The 19,045-nt window shown below is 45.3% G+C and overlaps 2 protein-coding genes across 4 annotated transcripts; both read right to left on the bottom strand.

The window, feature by feature from the left end:
• Nucleotides 1–1,385: 1,385 nt before the first annotated feature.
• BATF3 (basic leucine zipper ATF-like transcription factor 3) lies at nt 1,386–7,017 on the bottom strand. 3 transcript variants are annotated; one of them, XM_068185749.1, is made up of 4 exons: nt 6,867–7,017; nt 6,518–6,683; nt 5,172–5,276; nt 1,386–2,742 (listed from the first exon to the last, which is right to left on the bottom strand). In XM_068185749.1, the coding sequence occupies exons 2-4, from the start codon at nt 6,635–6,637 to the stop codon at nt 2,557–2,559; spliced, it is 411 nt and encodes a 136-aa protein (XP_068041850.1). In that variant the 5' UTR covers nt 6,638–6,683; nt 6,867–7,017; the 3' UTR covers nt 1,386–2,556. The 3 variants fall into 3 exon arrangements, with proteins under 3 accessions (XP_068041850.1, XP_068041849.1, XP_068041852.1); XM_068185748.1 differs by having other exon boundaries at nt 6,518–6,908; XM_068185751.1 differs by lacking the exons at nt 6,518–6,683; nt 6,867–7,017 and adding an exon at nt 5,922–6,120.
• Nucleotides 7,018–9,363: 2,346 nt separating this feature from the next.
• Nucleotides 9,364–19,040, bottom strand: NSL1 (NSL1 component of MIS12 kinetochore complex). The gene is made up of 6 exons (XM_068183008.1): nt 18,738–19,040; nt 18,431–18,515; nt 16,966–17,096; nt 14,857–14,911; nt 12,154–12,221; nt 9,364–11,572 (listed from the first exon to the last, which is right to left on the bottom strand). The coding sequence occupies exons 1-6, from the start codon at nt 19,038–19,040 to the stop codon at nt 11,294–11,296; spliced, it is 921 nt and encodes a 306-aa protein (XP_068039109.1). The 3' UTR covers nt 9,364–11,293.
• Between the last annotated feature and the right edge of the window lie 5 nt (nt 19,041–19,045).

Genomic DNA, 19,045 nt, shown 5'->3' with positions numbered 1-19,045 from the left:
ATTAGTCATACAATATACTGATTGGTGAAGTGCCTTACTGCCTCTATCATACAGAAGAATGATGCAAAAGGCCCCTTGGAAATTTTCCTGGGAAAAAAAGTGATGCAAGAGATGGAAAAAGAAGCAACCCATGCCCTACTGTTACTAATGGACATGATGCACAGGAAGAGCTGGAGTTATACCCTGAGGTTGTGGGAAAAAAAGTGGGGACAGTGAAGGCTCCCACAGGGCTCCCAGCCCTTCCAAGGAACAGCAACATATTCTTGGACTTGGGACCATCATGCAACATTGCTGAGAATTCTGCTGACTTCCCCTGTACACTCTGCATAGACATTATACAATTAATAAAGCAATAAACTCCAGTGCAGATACCATGGATTAAAACTTTAACTGCAGAACAAGAACAGTGCTTACTGTTGGGGAATCTACCACAGAACTTGGATATAACACCAAGTGATAAGCAGGAGTCAGTTTCTAGACAGATATTTAGAAGAATAAATGTGTAAGGAGGAGGATTTTACACAGGGAACTAGATTTCTACTTCTAGAAGAGAGCACCTGTGGAAAAAAAAAGTCTTTAGAAGGATTCTGCTGGGATGAACTGTCTTGGACTAGCTGATCTTTCCTCGCATTTTTGAAGGTCCACAGGGCTCCATATGTGAGACCAGCTTTGTACAGTCCTGACCTCAATTAGATACTTTCCAGTCAGCTGCACATACCTAGTTAAGAGACATGAAACATTCCCTCTCTCCCTTCATCCTAAATTGTAACAGATTTTCCCAGAGTGAATGTTGATTTCCACCATGCTCCTTTTCCATTACATCTCTACTCTGCCGAAATTACACAGTGGCATCCAGTGCCTGAGGCAATGTGGGTGTGTGGATGAATATTCATAAGATAGCTTCCATTCATAAGGGTGACACAGAGAATAGTTTCAAGGACATTACCCAAAATCTTGAACTGTACCGAGACTTTTGTTTTACTAGGGAGGGACTGCAGCAGATTCTCTCTGTGGGATGACTCAGTTCTTATGGGACCATAAGGGACTTTGAAGACAGCATTTAGGCTGCAGATGCAAATTCTGGAAATTCTCTTGGGAACAACCTAGCAAATAATTTAAAGAAGCCAACAGCTCATCTGGAGTTTCTAGCCTAAGACAATGGTACAAGAGGGCCCTTTAGAAGGTAGAGCTGACTACATGGTTTCCCAAATTCTGTCTTGGCACTGATCAGCAGTGCACCATTCCACTAAAGAAATTTTTTAAAAAGTTTAAAAAAAAATAAAATTCAGACATTTCAGATCATATTCTACTGATAAATACTGTGATCCTGGTGAGGGGAGAAATTAATCCCATGAGTTTAACTGGAAAAAATCCAAATGCTGAAGTGAGAGAGTTGGCAATGGGGAGGAGATTTTTATTATCCAAAGGTGCTCTTTGACTGTGAAATACTGTGAGAAAAAGACTCTTTGCTGGATCCCAAGCTACAGCATCTACATTTCAAGAGGTTGACACTATTAGGAATCTTCAGAGAAAGTAAACACATTTTTCTGTGTATTTCTCAATAACACTGCAATCATACTTCCTTTTTGTAACTAAAGAGAAAAAGAAAACAGAAGGCTTTTCTTTCAAGCAATTATCAAACACCTTCAGTGTGGACATAGAACAAAATGCTTAGCAAAACTCAATCCACAGACATAATCTTCCAGAGGCAATAAGCAAGATGAAGGAAGGATGAAGATACTTGTTCATTTCCAGTAGGTGCATTAAAAGAGTAAATTTTAAAACCTGCTTTTTAAAACAATGTTTAAAACCATCAAACTCTGTTTGCTTTTCTTCCACACAGAGCAGACAATCATCATCAGAAACTGACCAAGCCGTATTTTAGGATATAAAACAATCCAAGGACTAATGCCAGCAGGGCTGATGATTTGGAATATTAAAGACTAAGAAACTCTTTTGTTACACACACTTCAAAAGAGGAACCAATGAAGAGGTGATAAGTAAATAACAGAACAACTAAGACAAAGATTAGCACTAGACTTTGGCATTGACCGGCAAATGAAAAGCAGAGATGCTATAAAGACATCGATTATTGAAGAAGGTGGTGAACATTATAGAGATGAGACATCGTTTTTATTAACCAAACCTGTTTAGAGAGATAAAACCCAGCAGACAGATCATGCCATGCATAGGTGACAAGTGACAAAGGGTTACTGGCAGTGGATGTGTGGGAGAAAGGCATCCCAGTCTGAGGTCGGTACTTTTCCCTGTCTACACTCCATCGCTCCATAGTGGGCTGCACGGCACTTTGACATTTCCAAAGGCAAAACCATGGCTTGAAGAGTCTACCAAGTTAGAAGCTGCTGTTCAAATTTTCTTTTTTTCCATACTGGTGTTTTCCTGAGATTCAGAAGACTGTAACATTTCATTGTGGAGTAGAGCTGTGTGGTCAAGTCCAGCCCTCTTCGATGGAAGAACTGCACACTAGGCAGTTTGTCAAACCTCCTGTTAATGGTGCTTTCACACATCACATTGACAGGTGATTAAGGAGAGCACTCATCTTGGTAGGCAGCTGGCAAGTGCATCAGGCCTTGGTATGGTCACAAAGTTCATGGTGCAGTGCAATAGTGGACAGATCTTTTCATGATCCTTCAACACTTCACTCAAGTGTTTCATTTCATCTGTTAGCTTTCCGATTTCTCTTTTCAGGGAGGTATTTTCTTGCTCAAGAGACTCATATTCCTGGAAGGAGGGGAAAGAAAAAAAACAACAACTTACAGTCAAAACATTCCTTTCAGTGCTTCCACCTTGAGTACATTCACATAACAGTAGAAAAACAGTGTGGTTTCTTACTACAACTTACAAAGTGCTGAGGAAAGACAGACCCAGCCTGGGTGCTGGAACAGGTCAAGTGCTTTACGACCTGTGGCCTGACCACACTGCAATTCCTTTCATGGCCCTGAAGACCAGGAGGCACCGCTTGCCCTCAGAGTCCTCTAGGAGCCCAGGGCTGCAGGCATGGATGGCTGTGTCCCCATGGTGCCCTCTTCCACCCTGGGCTGCCTCTGATGGGAAGGGCCAAAATGGACTCTGCACGGTCAGATCAGAGAAAATGAAAGCACTGACTGCCGAGAGGTGCTGGGAAAACCCGGTGCCTGGCACTGCTGGTGAGAGAAGGGCAGCCCCTGCCCCACGGCAGTGCAGGGAAAAGCCATTTATCCAGGCTAGCACAGCAGGTCCAGTGCTCTCCTCCAGGCCTGCCAGGGCTTGTAGCCACCTGCTCAGAAGCCCAAGAACTCAGGAGGAGGGAAGCATCATGCCAGCTTGAGGCCAGACTCATTTTGTCACCAGAAAGCCAGACCACTGCCTTTGGTTATCCCTGACCTGGCTGCTTTTGAGCTAAGGCTTCTCTGGCAATAAATAAGCTGCTATTAACTGCAGGGGAGTTTTGAGTTGCTGTGCAGCATATATGTGATGGATGCAAGACTCCTGTGTCACATTTTTTGATACCTGTGTGTCTCAAGTGTCCCTGCCTTTAAGCCTCCCCATCCTGAAGAGAAGAGAGCTAGAGGTTCAGAGCCAGCCCACTGAAAACCTGTAGATGGATGTCTCACTGCTGGCCCAAGGCTCAACATCCACCCACTCAATCTCACCTCACTAGGAAAGCTTCAGAGCAAACTTCAAAGCCTACACGTGCCTTGAAAGGCAGCAGGGAGAGCCTCTCATGCAATGTTCTTCTGGGCAGCCTGGCTCTGCCTTGCTCCCCTTTGCTGCAGAACTTTGGGCTCCTTGCCCTCCCTCACACCCTTGCACCACCTCTCACAGAGTGAAACAGGCACAGTCCTCCTAACACAGTATTGCAGCCGAACTCCAGCCAAGTTGTCCAACCCCGATTGTCATTCTGCTCATCTCTTGTTGCCCCAAGCCCCATGGTCCTGGGTTTTGGAATAAATGTTGCTGTCCCATTGCTCTGTCCCATTTTCAGGGGTGAGACTGTCACATTGTTGGTGCTAAGAATGAATGTCTATTCAACCAGATCTGCCTACACCTGGCAAAACCTGTGTGACTCAAAATGAAGATTCCCAGCATGAGGAAGATCCTGAAGTTCAGGAGGAACATCAGAGAGGCTGCAGGATGGCACAGGGCCCAAAAATTATTCCACAAAAGCCAGGGGTTACCCCTTTTCAGAACTACCCTGCACCTGGCTTTTTCAGGCGCTGACTCAGAGGAGATCTGGGAAAAACCAAGCCCAAAACTCCCCACATTGTCCCTCTTAGTCTCTGCTAACTGCTGGCAGATCCTTCCACAGTGAGAAAGAAAAAAGCCTGTGATGAACCTTCAGAGCTGAGCAACTGATTCAGCCACAGTGGCAGTGTGCTGCAAAACTGACACTTATCCCAAAAGCTGACTCCTGGCTACAAGAGCACTGTGGTGTGAGGTAACATCCAAAACCAGAGAAAAAGGATCCCTGTCCTCCAGTGTTTGCAATGGGGACACAAGAAAAGCACACCACATTGTGATATTAAGAGCTGGAAGAATCAGTTACTTTCATTTTATCTGTCTGAACACCCACTGTCACTTTTCAAAGCATATAAGTGCAACAGCTAGCCAAGCCGAGCTCTCACGCTTGCAGGTTCCCAAGTTCCTAAGAAGCCTTTTCAACTGGGTATGTCTGGGAACCCCACTGCTGAGTGGCAGCGCTCACACCACAGTTCTAGAACTGATTTAAGCCAGCATTGCCACTGCATGGTCCCCTCCTCTTCCATCACCTTCTACCTTGTAAGACAGCAAGAATTCATCCACTGTCACAGCAAATGGGATAAGCTTAACACCAGTACAGAAGAAAATGTAGCCCAAAGGAGCCCTGTGATCCCATTCTTTGGGTGGTCACAGGAAGAGCAAAAGAGGGAGGATGAAACAAGGGCTGGACCATGTCTCTCCCTTCCTAGCAGTGTCACTGAAGGCAGAGCTGCACTGTCCAAGAGCAGCAACAGTGTCTGGGAGTTCCCAACTAGGCATCCCACAGCACGCTTTTCTGTGCCTTACACCCACAGCTCTCTGAGCAGGATTATGTGAAGACAGGCCCACGCCTGCTTAAGAATTCCTGTTTATTGTAAAGTCCCGTGCTTGGTACCCAAGCCATGCCTGCAAAGCACCAAGTATCCATTCACCTCGTGAAGTTTATCTGCTTTCTGAGTTTGCTTCTTCCGGCTCCTCTGTGCAGCAACTCGATTTTTTTCTCTCCTCCTTACTTTTCTGTCATCTTCTTCACGACTCTGGAAGGCATCAACCAGAAACATTTCGTTAATTTGTAAGATGCACACAGAACATGCTCGAAGTCGGGTGTGTAACTTTCTGAGAACGAACAATTCCAATTTTACAGCGCTGATCCTCGGCCTCCCAGAGACCTTACGGTCCCTGCAAAGTGCAGCGCATCCCTCTGCCCCACTGCACAGGCAGACCCGAAGCGGAGGGGTGGAAGCCGGCAGGCTGCCCGGGGGATGCCGCAGAGCCCCGCGGGCAGGGGCACCGCTACTGATGGGAGAAGCTGGGTACCCGAGCGGGGACCGGCGCTCCCGCTCTGCCCGGCGGGCAGGACTTTACACCTGCCTCGCTCCAGCGCGGCCGACGGGGCGGAGGTGCGAGCAGCGGGGAAGAAAGCCCTGCTCCCTTCCCGGCTGCCCGCGGCTGGGGAAAAGCCGCTGCCCGCGCCGTGCCCCGGCGCTTTCCGCGCACCGCCGGCAGTTCGCCCGCGCTCCCACCCGGGAAGAGCCAGCACGGCGGCCGCGCTGAAAAAGAAAAGCCGGGAAAAGAAGGGCCGATGCGCAGGGGCAGCGGGCACCCACTCCACGGCGCTGCCCGGCGTGACTCAGCCCCATGTGCCCGCCCGCCCGCAGCATCCATCCCGGCCCGGTCCATACCTGCTGGCCGCCCTCGGCCGCCGCGCCCCGGGACAGCGCGCTGGCCCCCGCCGCCGCCGCGGGGACGGCGCACGACATCCCGGCGCCGCCGAGCCGCCCGCAGGGCTCCCCCGGCCCGCGGGGGGTGCGACTGCAGGGGAGCAGAGGGAAGGGAGTACAAGGGCAGGGCGGGCCGGGGCGGGCCGGGGCAGGGGACGCGCCGCCCCGGGCCGGGGGTGCCGCCGCCAGGTGCCGGAGTGGCCCGGGGCGGAGCCGCCGCCCACATGGCTGTCACATGGCGCCCGCCTGCATCGGGAACCCGGGACCACCCGGCCGCCCCATCCCGCACTGCTCCCCCGCGGGGACCGCCCCCCGGGACCGCCGGCTCTCGTCAGCCGCCGGGAGCCGGGGGAAAGTCCGGGTCACGGCGCTGCCGGGCAGAAGCTGCCTGAAAATCCCCCCGGAGAGCCCCAGCCCCGGGGGCCGGCTGGGTTCGACGCCCCTCCGGGAGGCCCGACTCGCTCTTTCTCCTGCAGAAATAAACTCCCCGCAGTTTCTCTCCTCTCCAGGTTGCCCCCGGGAGCCGGCCTCGCCCCCGTGAGTCTCCCGCCGCTCACCTCCGGCCGCTCCTGCCCGCCGCGCTCCTCTGACATCGGCGCTCTGGAGCGGCGGCAGCTCCACATGGGGGACAGCCAGCTCAGCCCGGGATCGTGATCGTGGGTGTGAGGACACGGCATCCGTGCTGGGATAAAGTGATTTTCACTTTCGCTACTCACCCTGTTCCTTTAAATAATAAGGAAATGCGACAGACTTCTTGTAAAGGCAAAGCCAGACAAAGACTGCTGGAAATGTAGTTGCTGCAGACAAAAATCTTTCTCTTCCACTATTCTGTCGAGAGTATTTTAACAGAACACTGTTTCTTTTACCTCTCAAAACACCTTCCTTGCATTTTAATTGCACAGTTACCTTGGCCTTCTGCTCTGAAAGGGGGTATTTGCACTGACAGCTACTTCAACATCCTTGCTCTACTGCAAAAGGATTTGTAACTCTTGTACCCTCCTGGCTGTGCTCAAGTCACAGAGGCGAAGACATGACCATGTGAGGAGGGTGCGTGCCCCCAAACTGCGGGGCAAGTGGTCATAAAGTCCCAGGTATCTCAATAAATCTGATACTTCCCTATTTTTCTGGTTTCCTCAGCAGCTTGAGTCATCCAGTTTAGATGAAGTTAAAGAGTTGGCAAACTGAGTAAATATAGACTATCCTTCCAGGAAGATCTGGCTAACAGTTCATGCTAAAGGTGAGGGAACCATGTTCCCCAGAGTCCAAGAGTCAAATTGACGTCTGTGCTCTGCCACAGGTTTCCTGGTAGGATCTGGGACTGTGACTAAAAGACTTGAGCATGACTTCCTTGAAGTGCTTCTTCCCAGCTGTTCCACCTCAAAGCAGCTTCTGTCTCCACCCTCCAGGCTATCCATGCATTTATTTGATTTTGCACTTTTCAAAGAGCTTCTCCAACCCTGGAGGACGGAGACCCTGTGAGTCTTCCCACCCTGTCAGCCATGGGAAGGTGGCTGGTGTCCACAGCTGGGAAGCACACTCTTGCCAATATACCCTGACCTAACCTGCAGCCCCAGACCGTGCTGGGTCACCCAAGCATCTCACAGGGCATGCCCTGGTTTCTTCAAAAGCAGTCTTGCTTCTTTCTCTCTTTGTCATCTAATGTGCCAAGAGCAAGATGTTCACCAAGGGCTGCTCATGGAGGCAGCAGTAAGGTGTGGGTTCAGTGCCATTCTCCAGCTGAGGGGATCCAAGCCAGCACATCCTGGAAAGCAGCCCTGGCCACCAGGCAGAGAGTTATTAGAGGGTGAATTGCTCTCAACTGCTCCTTTGAAAAAGCCTAATCTTGCATTATCTACACCTCATGCAGTTAAAGGAAAGCAGTACATGAGGACATGAGCAGAGACTTAGGACAGTTGCTTAAAAAGAGAGCACTGGGATCTTGCTGCCTTTGTAGCTTAAGCTCAGTTGAAATAAACAGGACTAGAAGCCAGTATTTTCACAAGCTCAGGGAACAGGTATGTTCTCTTGCTATGAATCATGTGGGTAAAACACCTCAACAGCCCTCTGGAGTGATCTGTGGGAAAGAAAGTCCCCTTCCACAGAGGAACTTTGAACTCCATGCTCTAGGAGCAATGCTGCTGCAAATGGCACCTGCACCAGCTACCTGACAGCATCAAATCATGAGCAGCTCACCAAGAATTTATTAGTCCTGAATAAATATCCACTTCACTGAATAATTCACAGCAGCTGCAGAATAAGGTTTCCAGGATAACACAAGCATGGGACAAGCCAGGGGACAGTCCCCTTGAGCCTGAATAGTCTGTTCTTGTTCAGAACAAATGACAAAGGAAATGACAAATCAAAATTTGCTTGTGGGAACAAGTTTCTACTTAGTATTAAAGCTATCTCTGGTACATCTGTAGAAATGCCTACACAGTAATTCCAGGTAGTGCAGCAGTAAAGGCAGAGCGTTTCTGTGCAGGAGAGAAAACCAGCCCAGAAAGCAGCCTAGTCAGCTGAGCTTACATTTTATAATGGCAGTTTATCAGTGATTTTTGTCTGCACTGAAGCAGCCTACACACATGCAGACTAGTTTCTGATCACAGCTTAGCACAGCATGGCTCTTATGGAGAATGGTACATGTCAGAACTGGGTCTCAGAGCATCCAGGCTTCCAAACAGATGTCAGTGTCCATGTGAAGATTTCTGGAAGAGGAGCTTCCCCTTTACAGTTTGTAATCCCCTTTGTTCAGAAAGTACACACAGCAAAAGCATGCGCGGACACTGCTCCAATTTGCGAGTTTTTCTTGGTTAGGGATGGCCTAGCCTCATGAGCAGAAAGCACATTGCAGACAGGACACACTAACAAACAGTGAGATGTTCTGTCTTGCCCCCAAAAGCCAAGAAATTCAAACTCAGTTTGCAAATGAATCCAAGCATCCATCACCATTGAGCTGTCTTACAAAATTCAAAGGCTATATAAAGAAAAACTACCAGACATTTCTTGATGCAATCCCAATTCACCCCAAGTTAAAAATAAGAAGCTTGGCTGTTGTGCCATTTCAGTAGAAGCCTGATTAGACATGTCTTGCACAACACTGCCAATTCCTATGAAAAGTTAACTGCAGGACAAAAGCTACTAGAGTGGGGGAAAATGAAGTGTTTTATATATTTCTGCCAATGGGAAGAACTGCTAGTTGCAGGCATCACTGGCTGTAGAATTTTTTAATAACCACTGGAAAAACTGCTGAACATTCATGTTGAGTTTAGCTCATCACAGAACTTGCATTTTAAGGGAGGCTCTCTTTCCACTGCTGCTTGGCCAAAAGTAGCCATCAGATTTTTAAATTCCTAGTTTATATGCTGCACTTGGAATCCTGATTGCTTTATCTTTTTCTTTACACAGTCCACTTGGCCAGTATTTCCACATGCATTTCTCTTCTTCCACCCAGTTGCAATTGCAACACGGGCTATGGAACAAAAGATCAACTGCTCTAACTCAGGGCATCCATTCCCACCTATTGAAATCCTGTGCAGGCCCTTAGTCTCTAAACAGAAACATTCACTGTAGCATGAACCTATGAATTTATTTATTAAGTCTTAAACCACAGTGCTTTCCCTTTTTCTTTCTTAGGGCATTTGTCCTACCCCAGCTATTTCTGACAGAATTTCTTCAAAGAGATACCTATTCCTAGAGAATCTTCCTATTAGCAGAGGAAATGGCCAAATACTGTAATAGTTGCCATGCAAAATCTTGCAGTGCTCACCTTAGCCTAGCAACACTCAGGATCTGTATGAAGAAAGCCGCAGCAGGGATTTTCAACGCCGCACACAGCACAGGCATTCAAAATAGCAAGTGGCTGTGTGAGAAGCCGTCTGAGCCACACGTTCCACAGCCCTGCAGCTCCAGTCCCTCTCACATCCTGTCCTCTCTTACATGAGAAGCTTTGCAGCCCCGAGATTAATAACACTTGTGAAGTTCAAAGGCAGTAAATGGAACTACTTCAGTTACTCAAGCCAGAATTTAACACAGATGTCCTCTGAAGTACGCTCACTGCTCAGCCACCATCTATTCCAGAATTAGAACTGACAATATTATCTGGAGCTTTTATCGTCCTTAATTGATTTAATTTACTTCATATAAAAACACACATTTGTATATACAAGGTCAGGAAAAATATTTACATATGTTTACATATACAAAGTCTCAGTACAGATGCTCACTTTTACAAAATAAATGCTAAAATCTGTTTTCTTGAGAATTCTCATCCTCTTAGACATTAGGTTGGACCTGTCTTCTTAGCACCAAACATGTCATTAATAAATCTTCTAAAACCCCCCTCCACTTACTGTGTAAAAATATATTACATACTAGACAGGAGTATTTACTGCAGGCACATGCAACCATAAACTAGAAAAAGTTATAAATGGTTAAGGCACAGTGCTCAATTTAGTACTAATTTGCAATCTTCTAGGTACTAATGAGTAAAGAAAACAAAAGTAAGCTAGCTCAAGTGAATAGCATTTACTGATAGCCTCTACTGATCTTTAAAGTTTAGTCAAACAACACAAATGAAAACATAACCCAAGTCAAGATCCTTTCCCGGGTAGAAATATTGCTTAGGAAAACCCCAGGCTGCATAATTAGATTACATGAAATGATATATCAGACCCTAAGATGTTGATGGTTGAATTCCTGTTCAGAAGAGCACACTGCAAGTAAATACATCCAATTATTAAAAATCCAAGTTTCAACAAACATGACTATAAATAAGGCTAGATGACCTACATTCAGAAAAGGTAGAATGGCAATGACTAATGTCACATGTGTGCATGGACTTCCTTAAAACTGCAACATCACATCAAATTTGGTGATTTCAATATGCTGCAGTGTCAATTAATTCATTAATATAAAAGCCACATACCTCAGTAATTAATGAAGATGGATTAGGAGAACTAGACATTCTCCAATCTCTTTAGAGGCATACTGAATGTAAATGAGCAATTAGTGGTTTCCTAAAAGACTGCTCATATACATAAAGCATGCACACAAACTCTGAGAAGCACAAGGACTCAAGCTAAAAACTGCAATATAAGAGCAAAAAATGAGTTAAATGGCAAATACACTTGCTGGATATTGGATGCTACTGGTATGTGTAGGCTTTCATATATCATCAGCATGACAGCAAAAGTAGAAATATTTAAGAGGCCAAAGACTAATTAAAGAAGCTCCCATGTATAGCACTGTGGGGAGATGAGTTCTAAGAAAAAAGATGGAACACATGGAACAAAAGTACAACTGAGATTCCGATGTGAAAACACAAAATGAGAAATTCATGCACTGAGAGTGATCTTCCTCCGCCGCAGTGGGTAGCGCCTTCTCTCGGGGGAATCTGCAGCTTTCCTTCTTTTCAGCAAAACATAAGGATTTTTACTGGAAACAGTTCCTGTTGGTGTGACTTCTCCTGGTGGTACTAAATTTTGGACATTGTTTTCCTCCTTTGCCTTGCAACCAGAAAAGACTTCTTGCCGCAGCTTGCAGAGTTCCAAGATTGGTTGCAAAGTCAGTGCTTGGGAAAAACCTTCTGCTTTTTCTATGAGTGCTGGAATAGACTGCAAAAACAAACCCAAGTATCTCAGGTTACATGGGAAAAGCAATGGTTATAAGGCATGCAATATGCTAATGAGATTCTGACAGGCACAAAAGCTTCACTGTCTGCAGAGATGATGCTCAGGATGGCAGGTGAGGGTTGTGAACGCAGAGCTACCACCCCAATAGTGAGGTGTCTGCACTCAGAAACCATGCAAAGAGTGTGCCAAGTTGAAGTGTTCCCTCATGACATCTCTAAGCTCAGGCAGTATCACAGGAACACCACAGCTGATGCCTAAGCAGGTACTGAGGTAACAAAATGTCAAACTCCAGATGAAGTCATACAAGTCTTCAAAAGATGTTCTGTTCTTCAGATGCTGCATGTTCCAAAATCTCAGTAGAAATATTTCCTGGGTAATCTCCCTTACTACCTCATGAGGGGGAATGCTTTACAAACACAATGCTTTACCTGCTTCCTAAGTACACACACAGGCTTTTATTCTACCAAACTATATGGAAGATGAGTTAGAACTCCTGTTTTGTGATGTATTACCTGATCAAGAAGATAAAAACATATTTCTCTTGGAGCACACTGAGGCCTCACCTGCATTGCTTCGCTGATCTGTTTGGATGCTGCTTCTGTCACCTGCTTCAGATCTGTGATGTAAGCATCTACAGACAAACACAGCCCAAATCAGCTTCTGAAACATAACTCTTTCCCCCATTATTCACTATCAGAAAATTGACAGAAAACCAGTAAAGTCCCTCTACAAAACCTAAACCTGCAGCACATCCACTTCACTGTAACACTGAGGATGACAGCTGGCATGGTTTATCTTACTAGTATTATTCTTTATCACTCAAATTGCAGTAGAGGCTAGCAGTCTCAACTACAGAAAGCCCCAAAGTTCTTACCTAGAAAACACAAAGCCAGTATTTGAAATAAGAGAACAGTTGTAAAGAAATAATTAAACAGAAAGATTTTTCAAAACTTTTAAGCTCATATTACATTTGATAAAACCCACACAGAACTGTAGAGAACATGAGATTTAGAAAACCCATTTTAAAGTGGGCAAACAAATCATCCTATGTCTCCGACAAGTTGGCTTTTACAATAAAGGCTATTTTTTTTTCTTCTGGCTTAACTTACCAAGCATTAACACCAAAAAGAACCAAAAATAAATAAGATGAACTGCATTAATTCTGCTGTGCTAATAAGGAAAGAAAAAAACCCCCAGCTTTCAGGAACACTGAAGCAGGTAGCAGGTGCAGAACACCAGGGAGAATGCAGCATAGATTCGACTGTAATAGCAATATGATAAGATCTCCAATACTTTAAATCTGTATTCAAAAGTTAAACTCTAGCCTGTTATGAAACTGTTTTGCATGTTCTCCATCCACAAAACTTAAAATGAGCAGACTAGCATGCTTCTGGGAAGTAAGGAGCCTCACCTCCACTACTATTAGTTTTCTGTAGGGTTTCACCAGTGCCTGCAGTAGGACACAGTGTCAGGTGGTGCACACACCCCTGAACCCTGTCAGGGTTACACACAGCATTCTGTTTTGAAGTCAATCTTATTAGTGCTGCTGAAGGTATTTTGAAGTCAGTCACTGCATTGTAGCTCAGGGTTACAATGATTCCCTGCTGAAACATGGTAACCAGCAAGGGATGGTGCTTGTTGAACTGTCCATGTGTCCAATGTGCTGGTCAGAGCTGGTTTAGGAACACATGATCCCTACATGAACATGGACATTAAAATGCACTGTCATTCAGTTTGGAAGAATAAGCAATCCAGAAGCAACCTCTTTAAACTCATCTCAGAGCCCTATGGAAGGGCATTCTCTAAAAGAAGGATATATCTACAATGAAGCATTCTTACAGTAAAGTATTGGGATGAGGAGACTGGTGACCTTATGAAATGGTAAGGACAAAGTAAAAGAAATAATAATTTGGATTATTGCATGGAAAGACTGACACACAGTTAAATGAAATTTGCCTGCAAGAGTTTGGCTTGACATAGATGGCATTATATTCCTCATGTTCAAGGCTTCCCAAAACATAGGGAAATGAAAAAAGGAAATGAAAGGTATTGAGTAATCTAAACATTTTTGGTTTCTGGCCACTGTACTTGCTAAACTGGGATACATAAACTTCCCAAAGACTACATAATACCAAAATTCTCCATAAACTCCACAGTACCTTTGCTACAACTTTGCTGTTACCAAACCCAAAACTACAATATCATAGTGCAAGCTGCTACTAACTTGCAAGTAGTTGACTGACATCAGAAAAGCCTGGATTTGGACACTAGAAACTAAAAGGAACTCAGATATAAAGTGACCACTGCACTGCTCCTGCTGGCTGCTTTGCTGCACAGGCTGGCACTGCTGGAAGCCATGTCCCCCATCTACAAAGAGGAAATGATGTTTAGAATGAAGTCAGATCAGCAGGGTGAGAACTGGAAGATTCAGCTCAGCTCCTCAAACACTGAGCACTGCTTGTTACATCATGTGCAGTAATTCATAGTGAGGGTTCTCACTTTTCAAATTAGAAATGCACTGCTGAATTCTGTCATTTTTCAATACTTAACAACAGGCAACACAAAACTTCTCATTTATTAAGGCCAGCCTCAAAGGAGGACATCCCAATCATCCACTTCAAAATCCAACACCTTGTTCCAAGGAGTCTTTACAAGGCATCTTTCCAAAGCATGCAGCAAACTTACAATGTTGTTTGCAGCTCTGTTCCTTCATCACCCCTCACAAGTGACACAGGCAGGATGAAATCTGTGTCCTATTTGGCAAGTTAGGAGAGTCAACACTGCCACCACTGAGTCCTACACAACAGCTTTCAATTCCCTAAAGGAACTGACTGATTAGGAAGAGAGGTTGAAGCATTTCTAGTACTCGTGCAAAAGGAACACAAGAATAGACTAAGTTTAATGTCAGTGATCCATCCAGTTCCCCAGCTGGCCTCCACCAGTGGTGAAGGAAAGACAAAAGGAAGTCTTCTGGGGGTAGCTGTGTGACAATTTCTCCCCAACACACACACACAGAGGCCTTTGCCAGCTTTTTGCCTTCAAGTACAGTGCCTAAGTGCAGGCAGCACTCAGAACAAGAGAAATGGACACAGTAAAACTCAGGCAGCAATACATTCACTTAGGACAAACTTCTAGTTTTTTAGTTAATTTATAAACAGCCAATTTTAACCAAGCTTAAAGAAAGAAAACCTTTTGAACATTTACAGTTAGCCAGTAAGTGAGGCAGTGTTTCCTCAGTACAGCTGCTTTCCCCACAAAATCTTTACCTTGAGAGGGCTGAGGTCTTATGTCTGCTGGTTTTACCACAGGCTGGTAGAGCTTCTGCATATTAAAAAAAAAAAAAAAAGGTGAAATACCCCCTTGGTTTAATAGATATCTAATATACATATAGCAGTCAGAACAATGGAGATTGTGGTGAAATTATTTAGATCAAGAATGTACTAGAGGTACAGATTATAGATACTTAGTTACTGAAGACAACATTCTTGCTAACACAGTTACACTCACTCTAAACACATCTCCAGAATCTGCTTTAGTTTGCAGAATTCTAATTATTAAAGCATGAGAACTGACATCCAGGCATTTTGGAAGAAGCATTGCCACCTGCTGCACAACTGAGGAAAAAGACCTGCTCTAGCTTCTCAGGAGCCATTCACAGAACCAGCATGCTTTCACAGAGCCACATTAAGACAAAAAGCTTAGAAAAAGAAAAGTACTTAAACAACTACACTCTAGCCCTGCAATTACTTATATAGAACTAAGAACACTCTGCTTCACAAACTGTGAGTCTTGTGACCTTACATCAATTACCTGAGACATGAAGTAAACTAGAAATAACTGAATACAACCCATACTTAGTTACATTAAAGGTGGAATTAGAAGCAGCTAACACAGAAGAAGGAAACAAAACAAGGCCAAGGGAACACAAGTTAGATCATCTGCAAGTTAGTGTTCTCCACTTCAGGAGCTGTCCTTCAACCTTCTTCAATCAAAACCAAGTAGGGAAAGCTAATTATTCCTTGCTACAGTTTTGCCAGAGAAATTTTTTCACAGGTCACACAACTTCTTAGCAAGTTTGCAGTAACAGCTCCAAGCAGGAGAGCAAACATGGCTTGCATTAGCCTCAAACTCTACAGAACATATTGACTGAAAACCCACAGGATGATCTCTTGCTGTGGCAATTACAAGGAAATCACCACAATAAATGAGTGGTTCTCTACAGATAAATCACATCTTCATGACTGCTCTTTATGCCTCAGAAAGCATCACACAATTAGCTGTGGTCATGAAAGAACACAAGAAATCCTCAACCAAAACCAAAGAAACCACTGGTACCTTTACAGAAATAGCTGAGAGATGAAAAAAAGGACCACTTAGAGATAAACTAAGCTTTCCGTATTTCTTAGACATATTTCTACATATTCTTACAGGGATAAACTAAACTTTTGCAGACAATTTTAATTAAAATAATCATCTAGTTGTGGTGGTGTGAACTTTGAAGAGATCAGCAAGAGAAAAAAAAGTAACATGAGAGGCATTCCAAATAACTAATCCACTGTGGCACTCAGGTAGAAGAAAGATTAAAAGGTCTTGTTAAATCTTGGTGTTGTGCAATAGCATATTTCATTTAAGTTGATTCTGTTTGTTTGTTTCATATACTTAATATACTGACAGAAAAGAGAGATCACAAAAGGCAATATATACCAGAAAATATCTTAGGTATAAGACAAAAGTGCACCCATGCATTTTTCCTTAGTAAATCGTCTCTGCCTGGCTAACCCAGAGTTAACATTTGTCAATTTTAGTCCTCAGAAATGCAATGCAGGCTCCTACACAACTTTCTAAAAAAATCTGTGTGTCAAAAATCCCACAGAATTTACTGTGCTGATTCATTAATCCACACTGCCTTTTTTTCCCATGCTTTACTGAAAGTTATTACTACATGTAGTTACAAGCTCCAAAAAAGTGCTTAGGAAGCCACTGATTTTTCTAAATCATACACTGCACGTGATACTATCTATCTGTATGTAGTGCAACATTTAGTACCTCAACCAGCCCTTGGGCAAGGACTTCAAGAACTTGGAAGACAAAGAGGTGCCTACTGGTTTGTAAACCTTGAGTCACCAGGCTGAAGCAATCTGTTCCAATTTCTTTGTGCCACAGACCCAATTCAGACACAGTCACAATGCTTTGTAGCAACCCTTAGTAAACTTACTAAGTTTGACCCTTAGTTACTGCAAAACCAGTTAACGAAAAAAAAGCAATTTCATTTAATGATAAAGAATCAAAAGCAACCATGGGAAGGAGCTTAAAGGTCAACACTGGATGATTGATTTCTTAATGCAAAAGTTTTCTGGAAGTCTTAGGTGACTCACCAACATCTCTTGCTCTGCTTTCATGGTTTGGATAGCATGCACCAGGATCTTTTTCGGCCACTGTTTACGCTTAGTTGCTGTCTCTACTAATAATTCATCAAATTGATCCTCCAGAATTTGAATATTTGAATCTGAAAGTGACAAACGCACACAGTTACCGTGGAATTTTCAGACCTTTTTTTGAGACAAATTTATCAAGAAAAAGAAGCTTTAGATCTCAAATTAAAAAAAAATCACACACGATTATCAACATAGAGATAAATGGATGTCTTGAATCTCCTTGCTAAGAGAGTACAGAAACTGGAGCATAACTTAATGTTTTGCTTCAGTGCAAAATCGCTCCGTGCAGAATCAAGTGATTGCAAAACTCAGAAAGGAAATCAATGTTTTAGGAGTCTGTGGGTTTTAGTTGTTTGTTTTAAGATCACCATGAAACCACTTAAATACAGACAGGAAAGACTTAAGCCACTGGTCAACATAGACATGGAAGGCACAAACTGCCAGATCTCTTGGGGACTCAAACTGGATCAGATAGGTACACGAGTAAACCCATATCAAATTAAAAAGCACAATATAGTCCTTATACCTGCTTTATGCCAGCTGTGGGCAGATGACAGTGTCTCAGTTTTGCATTTTGCATTGTGAGATCAGTGCATTTTTGACCTTATAGTCAAACTAGCTGGAGTTTTATTATTCTAGAACTACAACTGCAGACGCTTCACAGAATCAGAGAATAGTCTGGGTTGGAAGGGCCTTTAAACGTGATCTAGTTCAAGCTCCCTGCAATGAGCAGGTACATCTTCAATGAGATCACACTGCTCAGAGCCCACATTTGCTCAGAGCATCCCAACCAAAAAACAGTTCAATGTTTTTGGTTCAACAGCTCCATAGTTAGCTCACAGTATCTGTATTTTCAGATCTGTGTAATTGCAAAAAGCATTAAATTGCAGGCAAAGAGCACCTAAACCAACACAAGTGATTGAACCGCACTGAAATTTTCTTTGGACACCAGACTAACAAGAATCTCCACTACTATTATTCAAAAAACAGTAATTATAAATACGTTGTTTATATTACATATATTTATATAGCAATAATGTTCAACACTTAATCTGTATATAAAATAGCAGCAACAGACAGTCTCCTAGTGTCCTTTGATAGATCTTGGTCACTACCTCCAACACGCAGGCTGGAAGGGCCCTCCAGAGTCTCCTGCTCACAGCGGGGTCAACACCCATTTCAAAGCAGGTTGCTCAGAGCACTTTTGTCCAGATGGTTTTTGAAAGCCTCCAGTGCTGGAGACAAGCTCTGGTCAGCCTTTTCCAATGCTCTGTTATCCTGATGAGTTTTTACTTCCTTATATCAAGTCAGAACCTCCCCTTTCAATCGAACCCCTTTCACCTATGGACAAAACCAAACCAAACCAAACCCAGCCAGCAGGAAGCGAATGGAAACCGACGCCTACCGTTCTGCAGCCAGGAGTCATCCGAGACCTCCTCCCAGGGCTGCCCGTTAATGGTGACGTTCTCCCGCACCGCTGTCTCGAAGTTCTGCAAGGCACGGAGCAGACTGAGAATCCATCTGCCCATCCGTGAATCCGTGAATCCATGAATCCATCCATCCCCCAGGAACAGTCCGTCCCGCCTCACCGCCCTGCCCGAGAGCCACCCCGGGGCAAGCCGCCCCCTCACTCCAGGTGCCGAGCGCTGCAAGCGGGGCCCGCCAGGCCCTGTGCCGGCACAGGACATTCCCGCTCCCCGCTCCCCGCTCACCCAGAGCGCGTCTGCCTCGGCGGCGGCCCCGCCGGGCTGTCCCTGCGCCAGGGCCCGCACGAAGGGCGCGCACAGCTCCAGCACCGCGCCCAGCCCGCGCCGCGAGCAGCAGCGCACCCGCGGGTCGTCCCGCCGCGCCGCGTCCGCCGGCCCCGGCCCCGGCCCCGGCCCCGGCTCCGGCCCCGGCTCCGGCCCCGGCCCCGGCCCCGGCCCCGGCCCCGGCCCCGGCCCCGGCCCCGGCCCCGGCTCTGGCTCTGGCTCTGGCTCCGGCCCCGGCCCCGGCCCCGGCGGCGCCGCCGCCATTTCCC

The sequence above is a fragment of the Anomalospiza imberbis genome, chromosome 3 (assembly GCF_031753505.1).
Source record: "Anomalospiza imberbis isolate Cuckoo-Finch-1a 21T00152 chromosome 3, ASM3175350v1, whole genome shotgun sequence".
Classification (NCBI taxonomy): Eukaryota; Metazoa; Chordata; class Aves; order Passeriformes; family Viduidae; genus Anomalospiza; species Anomalospiza imberbis.
The sequence above is the reverse complement of the archived record's forward strand: the minus strand, read 5'-3'. Positions and strand labels throughout refer to the sequence as shown.

What these genes read in the sequence shown, in the direction of transcription:
- BATF3 (XM_068185749.1), bottom strand. Translation starts at nt 6,637, where the DNA reads ATGCCGTGTCCTCACACCCACGATCACGATCCCGGGCTGAGCTGGCTG. An exon ending in GCGGGCAGGAGCGGCCGGAG is followed by an intron (nt 5,277 to 6,517) that starts GTGAGCGGCGGG and finishes GATGCCTTCCAG; the next exon opens with AGTCGTGAAGAAGATGACAG. An exon ending in AAGCAGATAAACTTCACGAG is followed by an intron (nt 2,743 to 5,171) that starts GTGAATGGATAC and finishes CCCTCCTTCCAG; the next exon opens with GAATATGAGTCTCTTGAGCA.
- NSL1 (XM_068183008.1), bottom strand. Translation starts at nt 19,040, where the DNA reads ATGGCGGCGGCGCCGCCGGGGCCGGGGCCGGGGCCGGAGCCAGAGCCA. An exon ending in AAGCAGAGCAAGAGATGTTG is followed by an intron (nt 14,912 to 16,965) that starts GTGAGTCACCTA and finishes TTTAATATGCAG; the next exon opens with AAGCTCTACCAGCCTGTGGT. An exon ending in AAGACCTCAGCCCTCTCAAG is followed by an intron (nt 12,222 to 14,856) that starts GTAAAGATTTTG and finishes GTTTGTCTGTAG; the next exon opens with ATGCTTACATCACAGATCTG.